Raw genomic sequence first — 21,863 nt, 5'->3', positions numbered from 1 at the left:
GCTTTGGGTGTAAAGAGGAAAAAATATTTCAAATACATCAAGCTTTATAGGACGAGCAAATACTGTTGAGTGGATTTTTTGTCTTTCACAATTGAGATGTGTGGTTTTAGAGTGTTGGGAATGGTTTTTGGAATGCAGCACTCTCTTGGGAGTGCGTAGTTTAGAGACCCACTCTGATCAAAATGGTGTTTTTAACATGTTCTTTTAGTATTTTTCCGATAATGGAAGACATAAACAATTAATCTTAAAATTGTATTACTGAGCATTTATTTTTTCAAATTGTTTTGAATCAGGAGCAAATGAAAAAAAGGCAGTTGGAAAAAGCAGGCAGCTGTGACTTAGGAGCCACAGTCGCTGGACTGCAAGCTCCCTGCTCCGCTCCATTAGCCACGGTTACATGTGCAAAATATCTTTGATCGGATCAAAGCCAGAGCAGTAGTGACCCACGATCGGAATAGACTGTTTAGATGGACCATGATCGGATCAGCATAACCCACCAATCTCGATCCAAAAGAAATTTTGATCGAGTCTGATCGGCGCAGAGTATTCCGAACGGCGTGTTTACGGGAGTGAGTGTCGACAAAAGGATCATGGGAAATCAGCACAAGCTTACTTCCCGCCCACAAATAGGAGGCGAATTTCTAATGAACTACTCCTGCTCTTCATAATCGCAATTAAAGGACCGCAAGAACAAACAGTTTTTTTATTTTGGCTAAAAACAGCATACCGTAAATGCCGGGTTATAGTGCACACCTGATTACAAGCCGCACCCACCCAATTTAATGAGGATTAACCACTTTTTACATACACAAGCCGCATGTTGTGGCAATTCAATTGGCATGTCACTGAGACCACAGTAGTCTCAGAGAGGGAGGAGTAACCAGTAGTATAGCCTATTAATTTGAATATACCCACGTCGGCCAAACAGCATGGACGTCACATCAGCTAACGGCTTCCTCACTTATGGTGTGGAAATTCACGCTCAGATTCCCCACTTCCCATGAGTCTTAGGGGTTTAAGGCGGCGCTAACCCTGGTTCGCCACACTGTGTTGTAGATTGAGGATGTATATGTCCTGAAACTGAAACCGCATGCGTGTTTAAGAAAGAGCATGGAGCTGCAGCGGAACGCGAGAGCAGCTCTCCCCTCGTTACGCCTATAACACGGCAGCAATGTGGAAATAACCGGGCTGGATGAAAAAAACATACAAGTAAAAGAGAGCACGGTGACTTGTAAGTGCGCGCGGCACGGGCCTATGCGAGGTCTATGCGGCTCTGCGCGGCGCGTGCGCCAGAAGTTTCCTTCCACAACAGTGAAGGAAACTTCTGGCACGCAGCAGACCGACTTTTCCAAACCCGTTGGTGATGGTGGATTTTTTTCACACTGCTTTTAACGATTGCTTTTAACTTGAAAGCTGCATCATATTGTAGTGGCGGTCACGTGCACGTTGGGTCTAATGGCACCAAAGGATTGTGGGATGCGGCTGAGCATGGGTGTTTCTTGCACCATGACGGACGTGTCTTAGAGCTGAAGCTAGGTCCATGCTGTTTGGCTGCTTGAGTGTGTGTCAAAGCAATCGCGCTTATTGCTGGACATAAAATCATGCAGGTAGTCTCCCCTCTGAGGCTTCCGTAGTGCTCCTGGTGGTCGTTTAACAAAAGTATAATTTTAGAACTTAGATTATTATGCAGATGCTTGGAGAACAGATAGGACTTTCTTTAAAAAGTCTAAATAGTTTCTTAAAGGGGAAAAATATTTGAAATACAGTAGGCCTGCACAATATACCGCAAATTTATCGTTATCGCAAGATCAAGCTGTGCAATATGCATATCGCAAAACACAGCAAAAAATGCAATATATGGTTACCTTAAATGTGCTAAAACAATCTTATGGCAGCTTAAATTATTTAACGAATCAAATAAATCCCTTTATGCATTTGACCAATCGGATAGAGCCTTTAGAGTTGTTGACCGATCAGATGGAGCCCTTTTATGTTAGATGTTCCCTCCTATGTCAACGAGGGTCATTTGGAGTACAATTCTTAAACTGTTGCATTAAAATGGGAATGATGTTTTTGGTAGTTTCGCTATTTGTTTATATACCGCAAATTATATCGTTATCGCAATATTAATCCCTCATATCGCATATCGCAAGTTTTCCTCATATCGTGCAGCCCTAAAATACAGTAATTAAGATAAGTCTAACTTAATAACACAAGCAAATATTCTTGGCTGGATTTTTGGTCTTTCACAAATTGTTTAGTTTTGTGCTTTCTTAGTGGTTTTGGGACAGTAGTGTTCTATCAGGAGTGCGTAGTTTAGGGATTTTATTTTATATAAAAAGAGGAAAAGAAGTCAGGCTTAAGTTTGAGCAAAATGTGAATAAACTTGCAACAAACTTTAAAACTAATAATTTTCTAGTCTTTATTTAAATATACTCATTAAGCAATTTACACAAAGCGTAAATTCCTGCAATATCAGTAAAATCTTAGTGATTTGTTAGGTTTTGTTAAATGCCTTTCTTCTTTTGAACCTCAATTTTTTGGGATCTTCTTGCATTGTAATAAACAGTAGAAACTGAACTGTGTGTTTTCTGCTTTAGTCTCAGATGTCAGAAATAACTGAAATAGCCTTGGGAAGAGTTTCTATTATTTCTACATTTATGTAACATTAAGTCCAAACTCTGCTAAATGCTCAGTTAAAGATTGATTTAAGAAAGATGTAAAGTGGACCTAATATGAAGACTATTAGACTATTCTATAGTCCATTTTTATGCCTAAACATTTTCTGTGAAAGTGTCTTTCACGTTTACAAATATTTTATGAATTGTTAGAACAATCAAACATTTATGAAAACAACTGTGTTAGCGACAATGTATGTGTTAGGATCACCATAATAACTGATGTGTAATTAGCATTGTAGTCCTTCAAAATAATCAAAAGCGTAGGTGAAACCCAAGAAAAATGATTTTTGATTTAGTTATTTTTAAGTATTTAGTATCATAGTGATAGGTGATATGCTTTGGTTTCTGCTCTGGGAAATTGTTTATGATAAGTTCCGATTTTTGACGACGACGACCTAACTGTATCCATATGTATGATAATATATTTTTGGCACTAAAGAACTTTTTTTTAAATGAAATGTTAGTTATTTTCCCACCTAAGTAAATATGTAAGGCGACTCGATCTCTGAGGCACCGCCTTTCTCTTCTTGTGGGTGTCGCCCATTTCATGACGTCAACCTAGAGCCGGTGTAAGTACCATAACCGTTCGGCCTGCAATAACCGTTGGGGTCTTTTCGACTGAGGATAACGTCACAGTACGGTAGCCCCACTTGGACAAACTACATAGGGTGGAGATCTGCTCGGGCTCTATATATTTTCATTTCACGTTTCCTTTTGTAACCCAAAGTTCTTTTCCTTTATAAGTTGTGTCTGACATTTTTCTTTGTAATGTTTATAAAGAGATTTTACCACAACCCACTTTGTAAAAGGATCTGTGGCTGTTAAAATGAACCGGCTGCTCTACACAAGCGAACCGTGTCTCTGAGCAGAGCAGCTGGAGTCTCGTAGCTTCGTGTTCGCAGGCAGGGAAGGTGATTTGTTACAGTGTGCGGTCCGGAGAAGGGTTCGGACCACAGTCCGTTCGACTGCAAATGCACTTAATTATAACCATTACAATAATAAAAGCACATTTAGAAGATAATCTTGCTCTATGTCGGAGCTCTGTTTGTTTAAAACAGACCGCATAATATCTTCTTCTTGGACAGCAGTCACACAATGTGACGTCAGCACTACTCAAAGGGCCCTGAACGGTTGTTGTAGGCCAACTGGTTATGGTACCTACACCGACCTCGGCAGCGTTTGCCATTCTGCCTTTTTTTTTATCACAGTTCTTAGTAGCCTTCGTTTGCCTTCTGTTTGACTCCTTGGAACAGCAAACTCAAGCTGAAGATGGAGCTTTAGTCAGAAGGAAAGGAAAATATGCTGGTGTGGTTTTTGTTTTGTCAGGAATTTGAGCTGAGATTCTTCAGCTTAAGGCTTCGTTTCAGTGGAAAATATTTCTAGGTTAATGCAGACTTGATGAAACAGTCAAAATATTTAAAAGTGTATTTTAATAGTGAGCTTTACTAATGGGTTACAACTGCTTTTATATCATAGAAGTAAAACGTGCTTCCTCACTGAGTGTTCACCTACAGCAGTGGAGATCCAGGCCATCTGATCCAACCCAGGGGGCCCACAGACAGGCCGTCTGTGTCTATATAAATCACCAGACACAGTCACAGAGGCATTTAGGAATTCACCAGTCAAAGCATCCTTTAGTAGCAGAGTAAAGGAATGCTGTCTTAACTAAGCCCCTACAAAAAATTAACCGATAAAAGCTTTTGAACCATGTCAGCTTCCGTAGAAAGTTTACTGATGGTTCTTTAAAGTTTGAGATTTAATGTAAAATGCGATACTACACGTTTACTTTACAAAATCCAGTGAGATTTGACACAAGTAAGTTCCAGTCCATCGCAAACTACAAGAGCCCTTTGATTCAGAATGCCCATTCATTCTCTTAACCCCTTATGCATTGTTTTCTATATAAAGCACTGAGTTGGGGATGGGGGAGGACGGCTATTAATGCATTTAGAACACTACTTGCAATCCTAAAATCTAAATGATTTTCCTCTACATTTTCTCTTGTCGCACAAGTATAGTACTGGCAGCAGAAAAAGTGCACACATTTGTGGACTTTCTGAAAGGAACACACTGCAATGTAACACACTGTTGTAATGAAAGTATGTGCATTCCTGTCAACTCGTCTCCCTCTCCTCCCACACAAGCATGCATGTACAGTAGTGAATGTAAAGTAGAATGCAGCTAACATAGAGTGACAATGTCGTTTTAGAGCAACAAAAGTTTCCAACACAATAAGATTTGTTGGGACTTTTCTGTTAATGAAAGCAAACCCACAGAGGTCACTGAAACAAGTACAAACTCACAATCAGGCATTGATGTTCAATTGTTATTAAACAGAATCTTTAAAAAAATAGTCATATTAATAAAACAAAATTGGACAAAAATTGTTGTGTTCTTATTGCATTCCAGAATGCATGGGGTTCATAGTGTGGGTGTAACAATTCATTTGAACAACAGTTCGAATCAAATCATAATTTATGGTTGCTGATACCATTCATAGAACATTCATAAAAATGGATCTAGAACATCTTTAGCCAAAAATCCAACCATTGTGACTCAATAAATAGTTGGGTACTGAACAGTGCAGATTTCTTGTATTTCTAGTCAACAAGAATTAATGACAAATTTAGTCACCTTCTACCTTCCTAAAGTTCGGCCCAATGCTGTTTTTCCACATCAAAATAATTTTTGATGGGAGGGAACATTATTGGAACATTCTACCAAACTGTCGGTCAGATGTCTCTGATAGATTCAAGGTGTTTCTGTACATTGGACTGTAATGATGGACTGATCCTTTTTTTGCTGCCATCACGCGTGTTGTTCACTGTGATGCACTTGGTCGTTTTTACATTATAGTGAAATAAACCCACCGTGTCTAGATCCAAATGATATTTTCCAATATCCATATAATCGATTTATTTCATTTTGAAACAGTTTTATAGTCAATTCGTTGATTAAGTCAGTTAATCGTTACACCCTTAATGGATAGTTTTGAATTTTCCTCGTGCCTGCACAGATTCAGGACAGCCTGTGGCAGATGCAGCAAAGCAGCCTCAAAAAGTCAACAGGAACTGGTTGCAAACAATGACATGGCGCCCTGACATTAGCCAGAACCGGAAGTCCGTTTTAAGGCGCAGTTGTGTCTAGGCATTAATGGTGTGATCGAACAGTGAATGGACCCCTACTAAGGAGTTCACCTGGAATGTTTTGGAGGTTATTCTTGGCCCTATGGTTACCATTCCTCACATCCACTTCCTCTTTCATTTGTCGTATATTTGCCTTTTGCAGCCACTTCCATAGAGCTTCACGTGTGTCTGTAGACCTCAGTGATACCTGTGACACTGGTCACAGATGGGGGGGGGCCCCACACTCTATCCATTAGTAAGTCATGAGCTTGCATTAAGGGTAGCTGAAGTGCATCACTGCCATCTGAGCAGAGAACCTGTTGTCAGACAAGGAATCAATAAACATGACGACTCTAGGGATCCTATTTTATTTGGAGGAAAAGGGGTTGGGCAAATTCAGGTTAGGCCAAGGGCAACTTGATTGTGCATGTTTGTGTGGATTCATGAAGGCATATGAAAGTGGCTTAAATTAGCGGACTTTAGCTTCTTTCCCGCCTCTGGATGATTGAGTATCTTTCATTAAAACCAGCTCATTCATAGACGATATCTGTCATCTTTCACACTCTTCGCAGCTTTATTTCTCAAATGATCAATGTAAGCATTTAGGCCACAAAGCTTAGATTTTTTTGAAAATGTATTGATGTGTTGTTTTTTTAAATACTCAATTACAATCTGTTGTATGTTTACAGATGGACCTAAAGCTATTTTTGATGACTACCCTGTTGGGGATCTTCTGTTACTGTTTTGCTCAGAAAGGTAAGATTCATTTAAGGACTTTGGATTCTTGAATTACGCTATGGTAAATTGTGATTAGTATTTTTTTTTCCTGTCAGCCTGTGTTTTGTCTTGGAGACAAATGTTGGCTTCTAGACTTGGGAGGTATTCAAATATTAATACCGTCAATATTTCTCCACATTTTACTGCGGTAAAGGACTCATGAGAGGGCTAACGCGCTAACAACATTTAGCCTTGGATGAAAATAAAGTCCATGCCGCAATCTGCATCTTGGCTGCACGTAAATATGTGGGAATAACTTAAGCCTTTATTTTGTCTGGACACGACTGGAAACACAAATCCATGTAGATTGTTTGAACGGTTACTAATGACGGAGCGACATTTCTGCTTTGAAACAGCGTGTGTGTGAGCTGGCGCTCCGAGCAACTGCAAAAACCCTGATTTATGAAATTAAGCTAAATTAAACAACAGGCTTGACTTGAAACAGCAGCATGTTGATCTAAAGTGCATTTGAAGGCCCATAAACCTTAAACGGGAAATGTTTTTCAAACAGCAGCACATCTAAAGATTTTTGGCCAGAAATCGAGCATATTTACTTTGTCTGGCTTTAACCCGGCACGTTTCGGTCCGACCACTTTACACGCATTGCTGAAAATGCGCTTAGGATGAACAGCTTGTAGCGCAGACACACAAGTACTCTCAGGCAAATCGCCACATTTGGGGAAGACGACTCTCGGCATTGCTGCACCAGAGAGGAAGGATCCCAAAGTACTACCAAACTGCGGATGTTGTGTTCTGTTTTTATGACACCTGTATGTCTCGCTTCTGAACTGTAACATAATGATGTCACAGATTATTTCATATTAAAATAATTATTTAGAAGAGAAAATGTAAACCACAATAAGTGCCACTGAACATATAATCAGCTTAGGTATTAAATTTGTAATAAGCCTATTGGTTTCTTTAGCCAAAGGAGGGTGCGATACCGATTTAGCTAAGCTTAACTGAAGGACAAAGAATTCGATCTGAGTCAGTCCTTAGTTTACATCAAGCTGCAGTGATTCAAATGAGCTGAACTCCAAAAGGGAAGGAGGAGCCAAGTGACTGACCTTTCTCCTGTTTTGTCCACATGCAGAGGGGAACGAGTGCATCAACGCCAATGCCAAATACTGTGGAGAGTGTATCCAAGCTGGAGCCAAATGTGGCTGGTGCAAAGACCCGGTATGTTGGCAAAAGCTGGCTGCTAAATCTGCTAGCCATTGTTGCAGGTGGATGCCTTTGATTTAGGCAATGAGTGACAGCTGGCTCATGAATATTTAATTCTGGATAAGAACAATTTGTTGAATAGCTAGAGTTAACCATTGTGATGTCATTAAAAACCATTCAGATCTGCTAAAATGGTTGTTTTCAAACGTTTTTTGAAAACTTTTATTTACAAACGCACCATTTGAAGCTGTAAGTTACAGTAAAGGTTCGGTTGTAATTCATTAGGGTGTTCTGCGTAATTAGACCTCATGTCAAATCATGAGGTCTAACCCCCAAAAGGAGGAGGAGCTAAAATATTTTTTTGTCTTTACTTCAATCAACTGCTAACGTCTCAAAGGCAAATGTGGAATATTGTATACACGAATCCTCTTCCAGCTCAAGCTGAATGAAATGATGCAACATACAAAATGAACATATTAGGAAGGTGGGCGTGGTTAACGAAAAACGCCAAGGCTGCCAAGGAAATCCAAATATTTACTTTTGCCGATTTCTTCTAAAAATGACGTTGACCTATTCGTCATTCCCAGGCGACCAAAACACAACATGGTTGCTATGGAAATAAAACCAACAGAAAAGCCGCCATTTTGAAAAAAGGGTTTTAATCATGAAGCTGTCACATGCATCTTTGACGAAGCTGGTGGAGGCAGAGGAGGAAGAGTAAGGGGCGGGAAGCAGCTGCTTAGGCCCGCTCAGCTGTACAATGCTGCTCGCAGCTTTAATTCATAAAGTTTTACAATTGTATCAAACTGAAATAAATTGTCTTAAAAGTTTGACACAAAAAAGCAGTTTTGGCATTTCAAATAATAAAGAGAAAAAAATGGTCTTTTCAGAATTGGAAGAATACTGGCTTGTGTTGTCTTTCCAGCCGTTTATCGGAACTCTCCCATTCATTTGTTATTGTTCTACTTTCAGAACTTTTTGAAACAGGGCGAGTCCTTGTCAACCCGCTGTGATGAGTTCCAGTCTCTGTTGACGAGGGGTTGCACTGAGGACATGATTGAAGACCCACACGGAGAGCACAAGGTCCTGCAGAACAAAACGGTTACAAACCGCAAGAAAGTTAAAGACAGATCCAGAGCAAAGCAGCTAAAGCCGGAGGACATCACTCAGATCCAGCCCCAGAAACTCAACCTAACCCTTCGATCTGGTGCGATCATATCTGAGTTGACTGTTCTAAAGAAAAAAACTTGTATTTGTTTATGCTGGTTGATAGATTTTTTTAATATCTTTCCTACAGGAGAGCCTCAGTCCTTTAAGTTGAAGTTCAAGCGAGCCGAGGATTATCCCATCGACCTTTATTACTTGATGGATCTGTCCTTTTCCATGGCGGACGATCTGGAGAACGTGAAGAACTTGGGAACCAGTCTAATGTCGGAGATGTCAAAGATAACATCTGACTTCAGGATAGGTGGGGATCATAAGGGACCACATTTTGAAGCACAGTGTTCTCTTCTTTATTGCAGGAGTTGCATTCTAAAAATTACCTGCGAGAGGTTAAATCTGCAAAGTAGGCTGACGGGTGTTCCGACCCTGAAAAACCCCTCATTACACACTTTATACACTTTTTATACACATTTTCACACTAAACGCTCATGTTTAAACTTTCAAAGCTCCAACCTTCATGGAAAAATGTGTCCAGTGTTATAGCATGAAAACAAAGATCTGGGGCCTCATTTATAAACGTTGCGTACGCACAAAAGAAGGCGTACGCCACTCTCTACGCAATAGTTGAGATTTATAAAAAGCAAACTTGACGGGAAAATGTGCGGTCCTTCACGCAAGCTCTGACCCAGGCGTACGCACAAAAACGGATGAAATGAGAAACGGCGATACCGTCGGCAGATGGAAGAAACACGTGAAAGTGAAAATGACAATACTGCCTCTCAGAAATAACATGAAAACTTCACAAAGCAAGTCTTACAATTAACAGCCTACACGAACACCTGTTTGATCGATCAGCAGTGAAACAAACAAAAAAAAAATCAAACGAAAATTACAACAGAAATTCAAATGAACACATATTTGGAAAAAGAAAAGTGAAATATGTTCTGCAATATTGGCATGTAGTGCAATTCATCCTCATAAATAATATATTTAACAGAACGAAATAATGTACAAAACTGACATTCCCGTCAATGTGTCCGTCTGGCGGAGCAGATATAGGTGCAATCAGACAGACAGATGGATAGATAGAGAGAGATGCATTAATTGTCCACTAGGGAAAGTTGTTTTCATAGTAAAACATTTCTTCATAAGCTACAGAATTATGGTATTCATGCATATGCCTTTAGTTTGTTTTATTTTTCATAAAACAATGTATGGCGTATGTCTCAACCATTCAGAAAGCAACAAGAAATTACATTTGCGCTGATAAATTTCCCATTTCCACGTCGATTATTCCCGACATCTGTAGCTTTTCAGATGTAATTAAATGGATGGAAATAAAATGCCCCATCACAATGCGTAATGACGCACAATGGCTGATCTTGCGCTCTTAGAAGATGTGGCAAATGGAAGAATTCGGAGTGAACGTGTCTTTAGACAGCAAGGAGACTTGTTGGCAAACGAGGACGAGTGGCTTATGAGCCGGTTCCGACTTCCTCTGCGGGCTTTTGGGGGTGTGTCACCCGGTGCATCTGGCGCGTCGGTGTCCCCCTCCGCCTCAGTCACCACTCCACTTAAAAGGGATTCCCCAATTATTGCCGCCAGTCTCTCATCAGGAGGGGTCAGCTCCGGTGTCCCCCCCCCCCCCACACCCGTGGCAGACACGGGTGTGTGTGTGTGGAGGTGGGGGTGGGGGGTGGGGGCTTCAGCGCTAGACGTTTTTTTGCCTTGACTTTGATGTCCGACCATTTCTTTTTTATTTCGGCCACGGTCCGAGGTTGTGAGGCTACAGCATTTACGGCGTCTGCCACCGTTTGCCGCTCACGTGCCTTTTTGGCATTAGTAATGCCCACACTGTGCCCTCCAAACAACATTATTCTCCTCTTTTCCACCTCGCCAACGATAACTTCTACTTCACATTGAGTGAAGTTACGTTTTTTTCATTTCCTCTCGGTGTGTGCCATGGTTTCGCAATCAATGAATATTCATTTGTGGGCGTTTCACGGACTATTTATGGGCAACTATGGGTGTGTCATACAGCCGCAAAAGCTGCGCAGCATTTAGAATTGGTTGTGATTTATTAAGGGTAAGATGCGTAGGATGTGCGTGCGCACGGTTTTATAACTCTGAATATTTCTGTGCGTACGCACGTCCTATGTTTCATCCATACGCCACTTCTGACGCAAATCCTACGCAAAGTTTTATAAATGAGGCCCCTGATTACAGTTGACCATTTATGTAGGTTTGGCAAAATGGGCTGCGCCAAAACTTAAAGGTGAATTTCTAAGGAGCTCCTGCGGCTCTGCAGAAACTATTTTCTGTAAAACAACACAGGTTTTGATTTTGGTTAAAGATGACATAATCATAATTAAAGTGCCACTAGGAAAGTTTTGAAAATAGATAATAGTGGGTCTTATTTATTACACATAATTATGGCACAACAACGCTTTTCTGTCCTCTGTTATCATAAGATTGAGCAAAATGAGTTGTAAAAAAAATATCCCCTTTAGAATCTCTAAACAAGAAATCCAGCAAAGCATTGTGATCCCTCTTTCCTTAATAAATTAAAGTGAAATTTTGAATCTGCTCTTTTAAATTTTTTTGCAGGTTTTGGGTCTTTTGTGGAGAAAACCGTCATGCCTTACATCAGCACCACCCCAGCCAAACTGCGGAACCCGTGCACAGGCGACCAGAACTGCACCAGCCCGTTCAGCTACAAGAACGTGCTGAAGCTGACCGAAGATGGCAAGTTGTTCAACACGCTGGTGGGCCAGCAGCACATTTCAGGAAACCTGGACTCCCCAGAAGGAGGCTTTGATGCCATCATGCAAGTGGCTGTGTGTGGGGTAAGCGTGACACCACTATCCAATAGAGCTGCACCTCCAGAAAAAGTCACCGCGTTTTTGCATATTCGGACAAAGGGATTCAGCAAACTGTAAAATTCCATTTCAGGAGCAGATTGGATGGAGAAACGTGACTCGCCTGCTGGTTTTCTCCACTGACGCCGGCTTTCACTTTGCTGGAGACGGTAAACTGGGAGGCATTGTTCTGCCCAATGATGGAAAATGCCACTTGGAGAACAACGTTTATACCATGAGCCACTACTATGTGAGAGATTTGATGCTGCCCAGACACGTTTGGAAGGATTATGTTAACATTGAGATACAAACGTGCCTTTTGTCCTTCGCCTAAAGGACTACCCCTCCATCGCACACCTGGTTCAGAAGCTGAGCGACAACAACATCCAGACTATTTTTGCAGTAACTGAAGAGTTCCAGCCGGTTTACCAGGTTTGGTTCAGTTGTAAAACAGCTTTAAAATGACCTGCGTTAAGTTCAAAGATCGGATGTTTTTTTCCAATCGGTTTCTGTAACTTCAATTGTAATTTTCATGTCAGGTTGAACACCTTTTATTTTGTTGATAATGTTTTAAAATGAGTCTCATAAATAAGTATTTGTATGCTTAAAGTCCCACTTTGATTGTCTTTTGATCTGTTTTCTAGAAGTTATGCCGTCTTCAGCCAAAATCAAAAACTTGTATCGCTTTCTATTGTTTCTGCAAAGCGGCAGTAGTTCTTTCAAAATTCTACTTGTGCTGTGGAAGCAGAGCAGCCCCCCCCTCCCCTTTCCCTCCTTGTTGCTGAGAGCTCTCTATTTACACTCTCTCCTGCTAGCTTACAGCCCCTCACACTCTCAACTGGTGCAACAGAAAAATGGCGAGCACAGCTGATAATCAGATGCAGCTCGGAGGATGACAACAAAGACGTGCATGGATCTATTTGCATCCGAATGGAGCAGAGCTACTAATGCTAATGAGCTACTGCCGCTCTACAGGAACTATGTTCTAGAAAACGACACAGATTCTTTGATGTAGGCTAAAAACGGCATAATCATAATTAAAAGATCACTCGACTATCTAAATATAAGTTCTAACATTCTGTTATGTTAATGTCAAACTTTTAGTATCAAAACCCCCACAGATAGAAGTCATTTGAGTATAAATTAGTGCATCCAAGCAGGAATTAAACACTTTTTCTTATTTTTCAGGAGCTGAAAAATCTGATCCCAAAGTCTGCAGTCGGTACTTTATCGGCAAACTCCAGCAATGTCATTAACCTCATCATAGATGCTTACAATGTAAGTAGTTTAGGCAATACTTGAACAAATTGAATTGTCTAAAACTTGAATAGGGATTTTACTACCTGGGCTGCAGAACACTTGAGAGTCTGCAGAGCTGGAACAGCTAAGTCTTTGTTTATCGATTGTTGTCAAAGCAAAGCTACCAGATGGCATTCCAGAGCTGGATAAGGCAACGCTGATGCTGTTATCTCCTGCTTTTTTGGCAGTCTCTGTCATCTGAGGTCATCCTGGAGAACAGCAAGCTTCCAGAGGGCGTGACCATAGCGTACAAATCGCACTGCAAGAACGGAGTGGTCAGCGAGGGGGAAAGTGGACGCAAGTGCTCCAACATCTCCATTGGAGATGAGGTGAGCAGCAGGACCCCACTTTGTTGTTGTGTACTTGTCCATCATACCAAAGTAAATCAACTTCACAGAAAGACTTGGAACTGCAAAAGGGTTTCATGTGAGATTTAATGGAACTTCACAGACGGTTTCTTTTTCTGATGTTGAATCACAAAGCACCAAAAGATATCCCACAGTAATGTCCAGATCAGGCTTTTATTTTTGGCCCGATTTGATTCTGAGCCATTTGACTTTGAATGTCTGCTGAAACAAAGTCCTGATCCAATACTTTTATTAAAAAGTGAGAAAAATGTAATAAACAGATCCAACTTTCCCTCTATTTTTATTTTGTTCCCCTTCTTTTATCTTTTAACACTTAAGTGTCAACCAGGAAATAGTTAATGATTAAGAATAGGTGATATTTAGTCATGTGAGAAAGTTTGGATCTTCAGATCTATTAAACATTTCTGATCATGTGATTCATATCCTCATAAAACATCCCTAAATACTAAAAACTTTCCTCTATGATTGTTACATGAATATGATGATGAGTGTTCATGACTCGCTCAGAGCCATGGAACCATTTCTTCATTCTGGTTGTTCTTAAGAGATTATGGACGGTCCCTATTTTTTACTAAAGGCGAAACTTTCTTAAAAAACAGTTATTGAGCCTGGAAATCCAAATCTGTGAATATGTTATATAATATATTTTACCAAACTGTTTTTGTGTCCCTCCTGCTCAAACTGGTGCTGCATTCTGCTGCCCTTTGCAGCAATAGAATCTCTTGATCTGTTAATGATCTGCAGACTTCTACTAGAGTATTTATCTGTAATAATAAGCTTGATATATACACCGTTTCTTAAACTGATAATAATAAAATAAATACTGGATCCTTGAACGGGATACCACATCCGACTTCCAATCCCATGATTGGACCAGGACGTCCCTGTCTTCACAACAAGAACCGTCCACTAAGCTTTGCGTTTGTTTTACTCACAAAACTATCCTTTGTCTGTCCCTGTCTTGGCAAACCACATCACTAAAGGGCAAAACCTGCCCAGCAATGTCCATCATCAGAAAAATGCCATAAGAACATGTTAGAAACACCAAAAACTCTATTTTCATCAGAGTGGGTCTTTAAACGTCTGAATGCCATCCAAATTCTTTCCTTTGTTGTTATACATTCATAGGTTAGCACCGCTGTCTCACAGCTACACTGACTTAGTGTTTATTTGGTCCTAAGACATCTTTAGGATGTTTGCACATCTTGGTGGCGCCACATCCAAAATCCAGTAATGCACCTTCAGCCTTCTGTCTGCTCTGAGTCAGGCTGTCTTTGTTGCTCTCTCGTTTCCAGGTCACATTTAATATCAGCATCACATCCAAAGGCTGTCCCAAAGGAGGCACGGCGGAAACCATCAAGATCAAGCCTCTGGGATTTACCGAGGAGGTGGAACTCACCCTCAACTTTATCTGTGAGTGCGAGTGCCACAACGACGGTGAGAAGAACAGCCCCAAGTGCCACTTTGGGAACGGGACGTATGAGTGCGGAGCCTGCAAGTAAGCCTGAAGCATGCTCGCCCTCCCTTATTCCAGTGTTCCAGGTTTCCTCTGACCCACAGGCTCCTCTTCCCTGTCAGGTGTAACGAAGGCCGCGTGGGCAAACAGTGCGAATGCAGCAGCAACGACGTGGCGACTGAGGACATGGACCGCACATGCCGCAAGGACAACAGCACCGACATTTGCAGCAACAACGGCGAGTGCGTGTGCGGCACCTGCGAGTGCAAGAAGAGGGAGAATCCCAACGAGAGGTACAGCGGCCTGTACTGCGAGTGCGACAACTTCAACTGCGACCGCTCTGGGAACCTGCTGTGCGGAGGTGAGTGACGCTCGAGTCCGAGCCTCAGACAGAAACGGAGCTGAGCCGGTGACGCTGTGCCCGTCTGCGGTTGGCAGGGCACGGAACCTGCGAGTGCAGGGTGTGCAAATGTGACCCCATGTGGACGGGAAGTGCCTGCGAGTGTTCTCAAGACAACCGGACGTGTTTGGCCAGCAACAAGCAGATCTGCAACGGCAGAGGAACCTGTGAATGCGGCGTCTGCAAGTGCACTGACCCCAAATTCCAGGGTCCCACCTGCGAAGCCTGCCCCACCTGTCCCGGAGTCTGCACTGAGCACAAGTAACTTCTGCTTCTCCAGTGCACATTCTGACCCTTCCTTTCTGTTGGAACGCTGTGCATCTGTAGCTAGTGACGGCTAAGAACATCCGTGTTCTCTCCAGGGATTGCGTGGAATGTCGGGCCTTCGGCACCGGCGAGATGAAGGACAAATGTCAGGAAATGTGCAGCACATTTACCCTGATCAAAGTGAAGGACCGAGACAAGCTGCCCCAGCCCAACGACGCCTCCTACCCCGTTATGCACTGCAAGGAGCGGGACGCCAACGACTGCTGGTTCTACTACACCTACGCCGTCAACAACAACACAGAAAAAGTGGTTCACGTGGTGGAAACTCCTGGTAAGAAAGCCGCAAGTCTCGCCAAATCGCTTTTTCCACAGAAGCTAAATTATGGGGGGTCTGTAAAAATAGGCCCTTTGTTGATGTCTGCCCCCTGCTCTGCGTCAGACTGCCCCTCAGGTCCTGACATCATCCCCATCGTGGCTGGCGTGGTGGCCGGCATCGTCCTGATCGGCTTGGCCCTGCTGCTCATCTGGAAGCTGCTGATGATCATCCACGACCGGAGGGAGTTCGCCAAGTTTGAAAAGGAGAAGATGAATGCCAAGTGGGACACGGTGAGGAGCTGGAAGCTGTGCCAAAAACTGAGAAGGGGCTACTGTAGCAGAGTTTTGGCAGGAGTGTGGTTGAGTGAGTCAACTGTGAAAAGCAGCCGCAGTCTGGCCTTTTTGTTTAGCTGTGAAGGAATGAGCTTGTGGAGCTAAATTCTTGTTCTTGACTGCAGATGAGGATTTGCAGACACACTGATATCAAAACCTTTCTTTTTTTCTTTTCTTCTTGGCAGTCCTGCAGCTGCACAGACAGATTGAGTTTGAAGCTTTGTAACTGCCCTCAAAAGTAAAAAAAAGAGGTCGAAAGCTGCTGTCTGGAGCCTTTTTTTCCCCTCCTATGTTCTCCCCAAAAACTTCATACGGGGAGTGGCCACGACTTTCCACTCTTTTTTTCTGTCTCGTTGTGGCCAACATCAATATGACCTAAAGCCTGAGCCCGCCAAAGCTCGGCATTGCTGTTAAATCTCGCCATCTAGTGGTCGCAAGCTGTCATATCCTCTAGGAATGTGGATTTAATGAAGGAAACCGATGGATCTATCAAGAATTTTGTTTCTTCGAATGATCATTCTGTTCGCACAAATTAGCATTTTATGCTAATATATAAAATTCTAAGTTGTGCTCATAAAATACTCATTTGTGTGGAAAAACTACAAACTTTTGCTTACAAACTGCTAATGAAAAGCTCATTTATGGCCATGAAAAAGTAATTTTTGCACAAATAATGCTAATTTGTAGCCACAAACTATTAATCTTTGTGCAAAAATGCCAACTTCTATTTTTAAAATTATTTCCAGGCCTCCATAGCATTTCTATGAGCAGGGCAGGTTCACTTCTAAATGCTAACAGATCATTGGAAAGTTCCCGGCAAACTTGCTTCATGATGTCTCCATTGCTCCATCTACAAACCCTTCTGATCATCAGGTGACATTTCTATAAAAATGTCTCTAAATCTTGTTCTTTTTTTAACCTTTTTCTTCTATTTCAGTCTCCCTATTGTCACTTTCATGCCCCTTTTATTCCTGCATAGGCTACCTTTTTTTCTCTGTGCTCATTTTCTCTTTTGAATCTTCTGTGTCCTCACTGTCAACCTGTTTGTAGCAAGAAAACCCCATTTACAAGAGTCCAATCAATCAGTTCCAGAACCCCAACTACGGACGTAAAGCTCCTGTTCTTTAAGTTTGTATTTCCTTTTCTGTTCATGCATGCCCCCTTTGCGTGCTCTGATATTAGCCCACTCCTTTAGCATTTATCTCTAGAACATTAATGGCAATAAGTAACCAGCCAGAAATGCATGATTGTGCTGTGAGAGGAAAGAAAACACAAAAACGTAAGATGCAAATTCTCCATCTTTACAAATGTGCTTGCAGGGTTTTAAAAAAATGATCAAGTACCGAGCCTTTAAAAGGGTTCTGCAACCATATTGGGTTTAAATTAAATGAAAATGAATAAAACTGGAATGTTTAACAATGCAAATATTATTCTGATCGCTTTCATAAAGTACCATCTAGAAATTATCTAGTTAAGAAAAATACTTGAAAGATTCTAACCTTTGTAATGAATCGTCTTTTCTCACAGTTTGGTGTAAAAATATGATAACCTACTGATAAAACGAGGAAGCAGAAGAAGATGGACAATTTCTTCTTGCCTCAAAAGGAGAGAAAAAGCCAAATGAATACCTGGAAAATAAAGAATTCTGTATGAACCAAAGGACTAAAAAATAGGAGAGATGCTTTTTATGTTTAAAAAAACAAACAAACAAAAACAGTTATTTAAGGCAGAGGCTCCCTGGTAGACGCACCACTCAAACACAAGCAACACATCTGTGTGTCGAAAAAAATCAACATGCACACATGGAGAGTCTGAGACACAAATGCCCAAAAATAAAATGTAAAAAAAATGCCGTTTAAATCAGTTTTAAAGACAAACATTCACCATGATTGCATTTGTGAAGACCCACGCCGATCATCTAGGTTCAAAGCAGAGTGACGGTAGTTCATTAGAAAGTCACCTCTGAGTTGTGAGGGGGACCTCTGGCGAAGAGTAACCCCCCTCCCCTTAGCTGAGAGCTCTCTGTTTACACGTCTCCTGCTAGCTTACAGCCCCTCACAACCCCAACCTAACATTAGCAGTGCAAGAGCAAAACAAAGACGTACACGGTTCTAGTCGTGTACAAGCAGAGGCATCAGAATGTGTATTTTCTGCGAAACAAATAAGCTCTTTTTCATCTGTTCCTGATTCACAATGATTTCATTCAAAGAAAAACTCAGAAAGGCAATTTTAAGCTTAATTTTCTTCATATATGTCCTCCATCATGAGAAAAATGCCACCAGAACATGTTAAAACACCAAAAACCTAACTTTGATCTTTAACAGAGTGTTATTTGGTTTTAGTGTTATCCCTCAGAAGCATGGCCGTCTGCAGTGTGTGATCTGAATTCGGGGCTTCCACCTCTTTTGTCTTCAACGGTGTCATTTTGGTGAAAACGGGAGACTAACTGCACCAGCCAGTCCGAACCGCCCAAACCTCCTCTCCACTCATTCCCCCTTTTCATGCCTCCTCTCTTTCAGGGGGAAAATCCCATCTACAAAAGCGCCGTGACGACGGTGGTCAATCCTAAATACGAGGGCAAATAACGGCCCGGAGGCTTGAAGTGAACTCTGAGCGCCGCCGCATTCGACGGAGCACACGGAAGAAATACTTCTTCTTTTTTTTTTTTTATCCCTTCACTTTATCAGCATCATGTATCATCCGGCCACTGCATCAGATATTTGTGCTAACACACATGCTTTATATGCGTTTGATGTACAGTATTCAGTTTGTGTATATACTTTGAAGGTGCATTTTTGCAGAAGTTGTGTTTTTGAAATCTGCCGATGGTTTGGGCGAAGGACTTCTTCACTTTTTAGCCGTTTTTATCGACACCTTGTGGACTGTGTGGATGAACACCACCATGTGCCAGACTTCTTTTGCCTCTTTGTGTTAATTGTCTACCCATAATTCCCGGTGTATACCTCATGGCGATGTTGTAACCGCATTGGAAGTGAAGGGAATCGTTGCGAAATGTGACACAAGCCGATGACATCATCCCTCATTGGAATTTTGCAGCCGTAGTACAATCACGTGCATCTTTAACTTTGACTTATTTTAGCGATTAGAATGGATCAGAGCAAACTCCATCCAGAAAATTTCAGTTTCCACGACCCCGGATTTCCTAGATGAGGCCGCTTTTACTGCATTCTAAGATACAAACGGGGTTAGACATCATTTCAGTCTGACCCAGTTCTAAATAGTAAAAAAAAAAAACACAACTATAACGTTAGCTATATTCCATTAAGGTATGGAGGTTTTTTTAAAGTATAGTTATTTGTAATACTGAGACTTTTAAAAAATTAACTTGTTTACACCATTAATTAACCACAAACTCAATTAGATGCAAACATCTTCAGAAAAACTTTAGTAAAATACCAAACCACTGAAACGTTTATCGTAGTTTAGGCGGAAAGTCGCAAGCGAAACCAGCCAACCTTGGTAGGAACTAGACCGCACATTTGAGGCAGCGAAGCATTACGAAGGCTGATCGCCATGAAGTATAAACCCAGCATAAAACTGCACCTCTTCGGTCTATTCATAACAATCCGCTCCAATTAGACTCTTCTGATTAACCGACCTGACGGTGGTTGTAAGCTAGATTTTTTTCACATTAAGATTCAATCATGACTAAGCGAAATAGGATGAAGGTAAGTTTTTTATGTTCACTTTGATGTACAGTTCTATAAATGAAGGGAGTGTAAACCACTGGTTTAAATTATGAAATTGTTGCCTTCAGGAACAATCAGAGGATCTGTAAAGTTCTGACACTAAAGGCGGTCATGCAGCGAGAAATTATCTCTGCAGTTTAGTTCAGTTCTAAGGTGCTTTTTCTTTCTTTCTTTTTTTTTTTTTACTACACCAAATATATTTTTGTCAGCTTTTTTCTTGATTAGGTTTGAGTTATCTTGTGATGGCACGACTTCAGGACGAAAAACTTGCGTGTCTGTTGCAGTGTCACATCAATCTATGGAGCCTTGACATGACATTCAAATAAATAAATAAAAGGTCCTCTCAAATAAAAAATGTGTTGCCACAAATTGGTATTTTGTAGCCACAATCAAGTAATTTGTGGCCACAATTTTGCTTTTTTTTGGTGAAATTTAATGCACAAAATTCTAATTTGTGCAAACAAAATACTAATTTATGCACACAAAATGCTAACTTGTGCGCATAAAAGATGAACTTATGTGGACAAAGTGCTAAAATGTGGCCACAGAATGCTAATTTGTGCAAATAAAATTTTATTTTGCTCGCACAAAATCAGAAATTTTGGCCACAAAATGCTAATTTGTTTCCACAAAATATAAATTTGCAGCCACAAATTATTAACTTGAGGGAACACTTTTTTTTTTGTTTTGTTTTTTTAATGTCGTGTCGGTATAAATCCGCTCTGCTCACACACAAAAATACCACACTCTTAAGCTTAACTGTGTTTGTTTCGAAGTGCCTTTTCCTTTCAATCACATCTCCAAATGCTGTTCCTGAGATATTTATTAAACAATACACAAAACCTTTGTGCCTCTCTGAGTGTGACTTTCCAAAATGACACTCCCAGAAGTGTTTTTAAAAAACACATCATCATGATCAACATGACATCTTACTGATTTATTTCATGCGTTTTTCATCCTTTGCTTGGATTTTAGACACGAGTAGATTTTGAGTATAAGGAAAGAGAACCTACAGATCACAAATATACATACATATATATATATATATATATATATATATATTTTCATCTGACAGTGTTTCTTTGTAATTTTATACCCATAAAAAATAAATAGAGTAGTTTGCGACATATTTGTAGGGAACATTTTTTTGGTTGATGGGCAACAGAGCTGAGTACATGGGCTGTACATGTCTGGTGGCACTTATAAATGCATAAAGTTTTAATTTTGTCAATATAAGGTTTTGGAAAATACAATAAAGTGTTAAACTAGAAGCTGTAGTTCCAACGTAAAAGTTAACATATTCAAACACCAACTCCAGTCACCTTTTGATCGATTTTCAAAGGACTTCATTAGCAATTCTCCTCTGAGTTGTGGGTGGGACTATTTGTATGGAGTAAACCCACCCCCCTTCCCATCAAACTGAGAGTTCTCTGTTTACATGCTGCCCTGATGTAACATTAGTGCAACAAAAATGGTGAGCAATACTGAAGCTTTCCAGCGTACAGTTTAGAGCCAGATTCCCGCTCAGACGAGGAAAACAACGACCTACATGGATCCATTTTTCTGTGGGTGGATTACTTATTAATTGTTTATTCTCTGTCACAAACGTGATCTTTTTTTAAATGAAATGTTTTTGTCTCTTCACAACCATTTAAAGAAATAAGAACTGCAACTTTAAGCCTAATTTTGTATATCTATCTATCTATCTATCTGTCTGTCTGTCTGTCTGTCTGTCTGTCTGTCTGTCTGTCTGTGTGTGTGTGTGTGGGGGGGGGGTGTATATATATATATATATATATATATATATATATATATATATATATATATATATATATATATATATATATATATATATATATATATATATATATATATATGACCTCCATCATCAGCAAAACACCATTTTAGTGGGTTTCTATTAGATCATTTTAAAGTATGCATTTTAA

The 21,863-nt window shown here is 40.7% G+C and overlaps 1 protein-coding gene across 2 annotated transcripts in view; it reads left to right on the top strand.

Annotated features, from left to right (window-relative positions):
* Positions 1–20,759, top strand: part of itgb1a (integrin, beta 1a) — a 41,076-nt gene extending 20,317 nt beyond the window's left edge. The window contains exons 2-17 of one of the 2 annotated variants that reach the window (XM_023950366.2): positions 6,496–6,562; positions 7,677–7,762; positions 8,720–8,954; positions 9,045–9,215; positions 11,519–11,757; positions 11,864–12,019; positions 12,106–12,201; positions 12,958–13,047; positions 13,257–13,397; positions 14,732–14,934; positions 15,015–15,253; positions 15,331–15,553; positions 15,655–15,890; positions 15,999–16,165; positions 17,258–17,335; positions 18,727–20,759. In XM_023950366.2, the coding sequence (XP_023806134.1) occupies positions 6,496–6,562; positions 7,677–7,762; positions 8,720–8,954; positions 9,045–9,215; positions 11,519–11,757; positions 11,864–12,019; positions 12,106–12,201; positions 12,958–13,047; positions 13,257–13,397; positions 14,732–14,934; positions 15,015–15,253; positions 15,331–15,553; positions 15,655–15,890; positions 15,999–16,165; positions 17,258–17,335 (2,427 nt within the window). In that variant the 3' untranslated portion in view covers positions 18,727–20,759. The remainder of the gene's footprint in view (positions 1–6,495; positions 6,563–7,676; positions 7,763–8,719; positions 8,955–9,044; positions 9,216–11,518; positions 11,758–11,863; positions 12,020–12,105; positions 12,202–12,957; positions 13,048–13,256; positions 13,398–14,731; positions 14,935–15,014; positions 15,254–15,330; positions 15,554–15,654; positions 15,891–15,998; positions 16,166–17,257; positions 17,336–18,726) is intronic. The other variant, XM_023950367.2, reaches the window with a different exon arrangement.
* The last annotated feature ends 1,104 nt before the right edge of the window (positions 20,760–21,863 follow it).

The sequence above is a fragment of the Oryzias latipes genome, chromosome 20, assembly GCF_053564925.1.
Source record: "Oryzias latipes strain Hd-rR chromosome 20, Olatipes_Hd-rR_3.1".
NCBI lineage: Eukaryota > Metazoa > Chordata > Actinopteri > Beloniformes > Adrianichthyidae > Oryzias > Oryzias latipes.
This window is presented reverse-complemented; position numbering and strand designations above follow the sequence as displayed.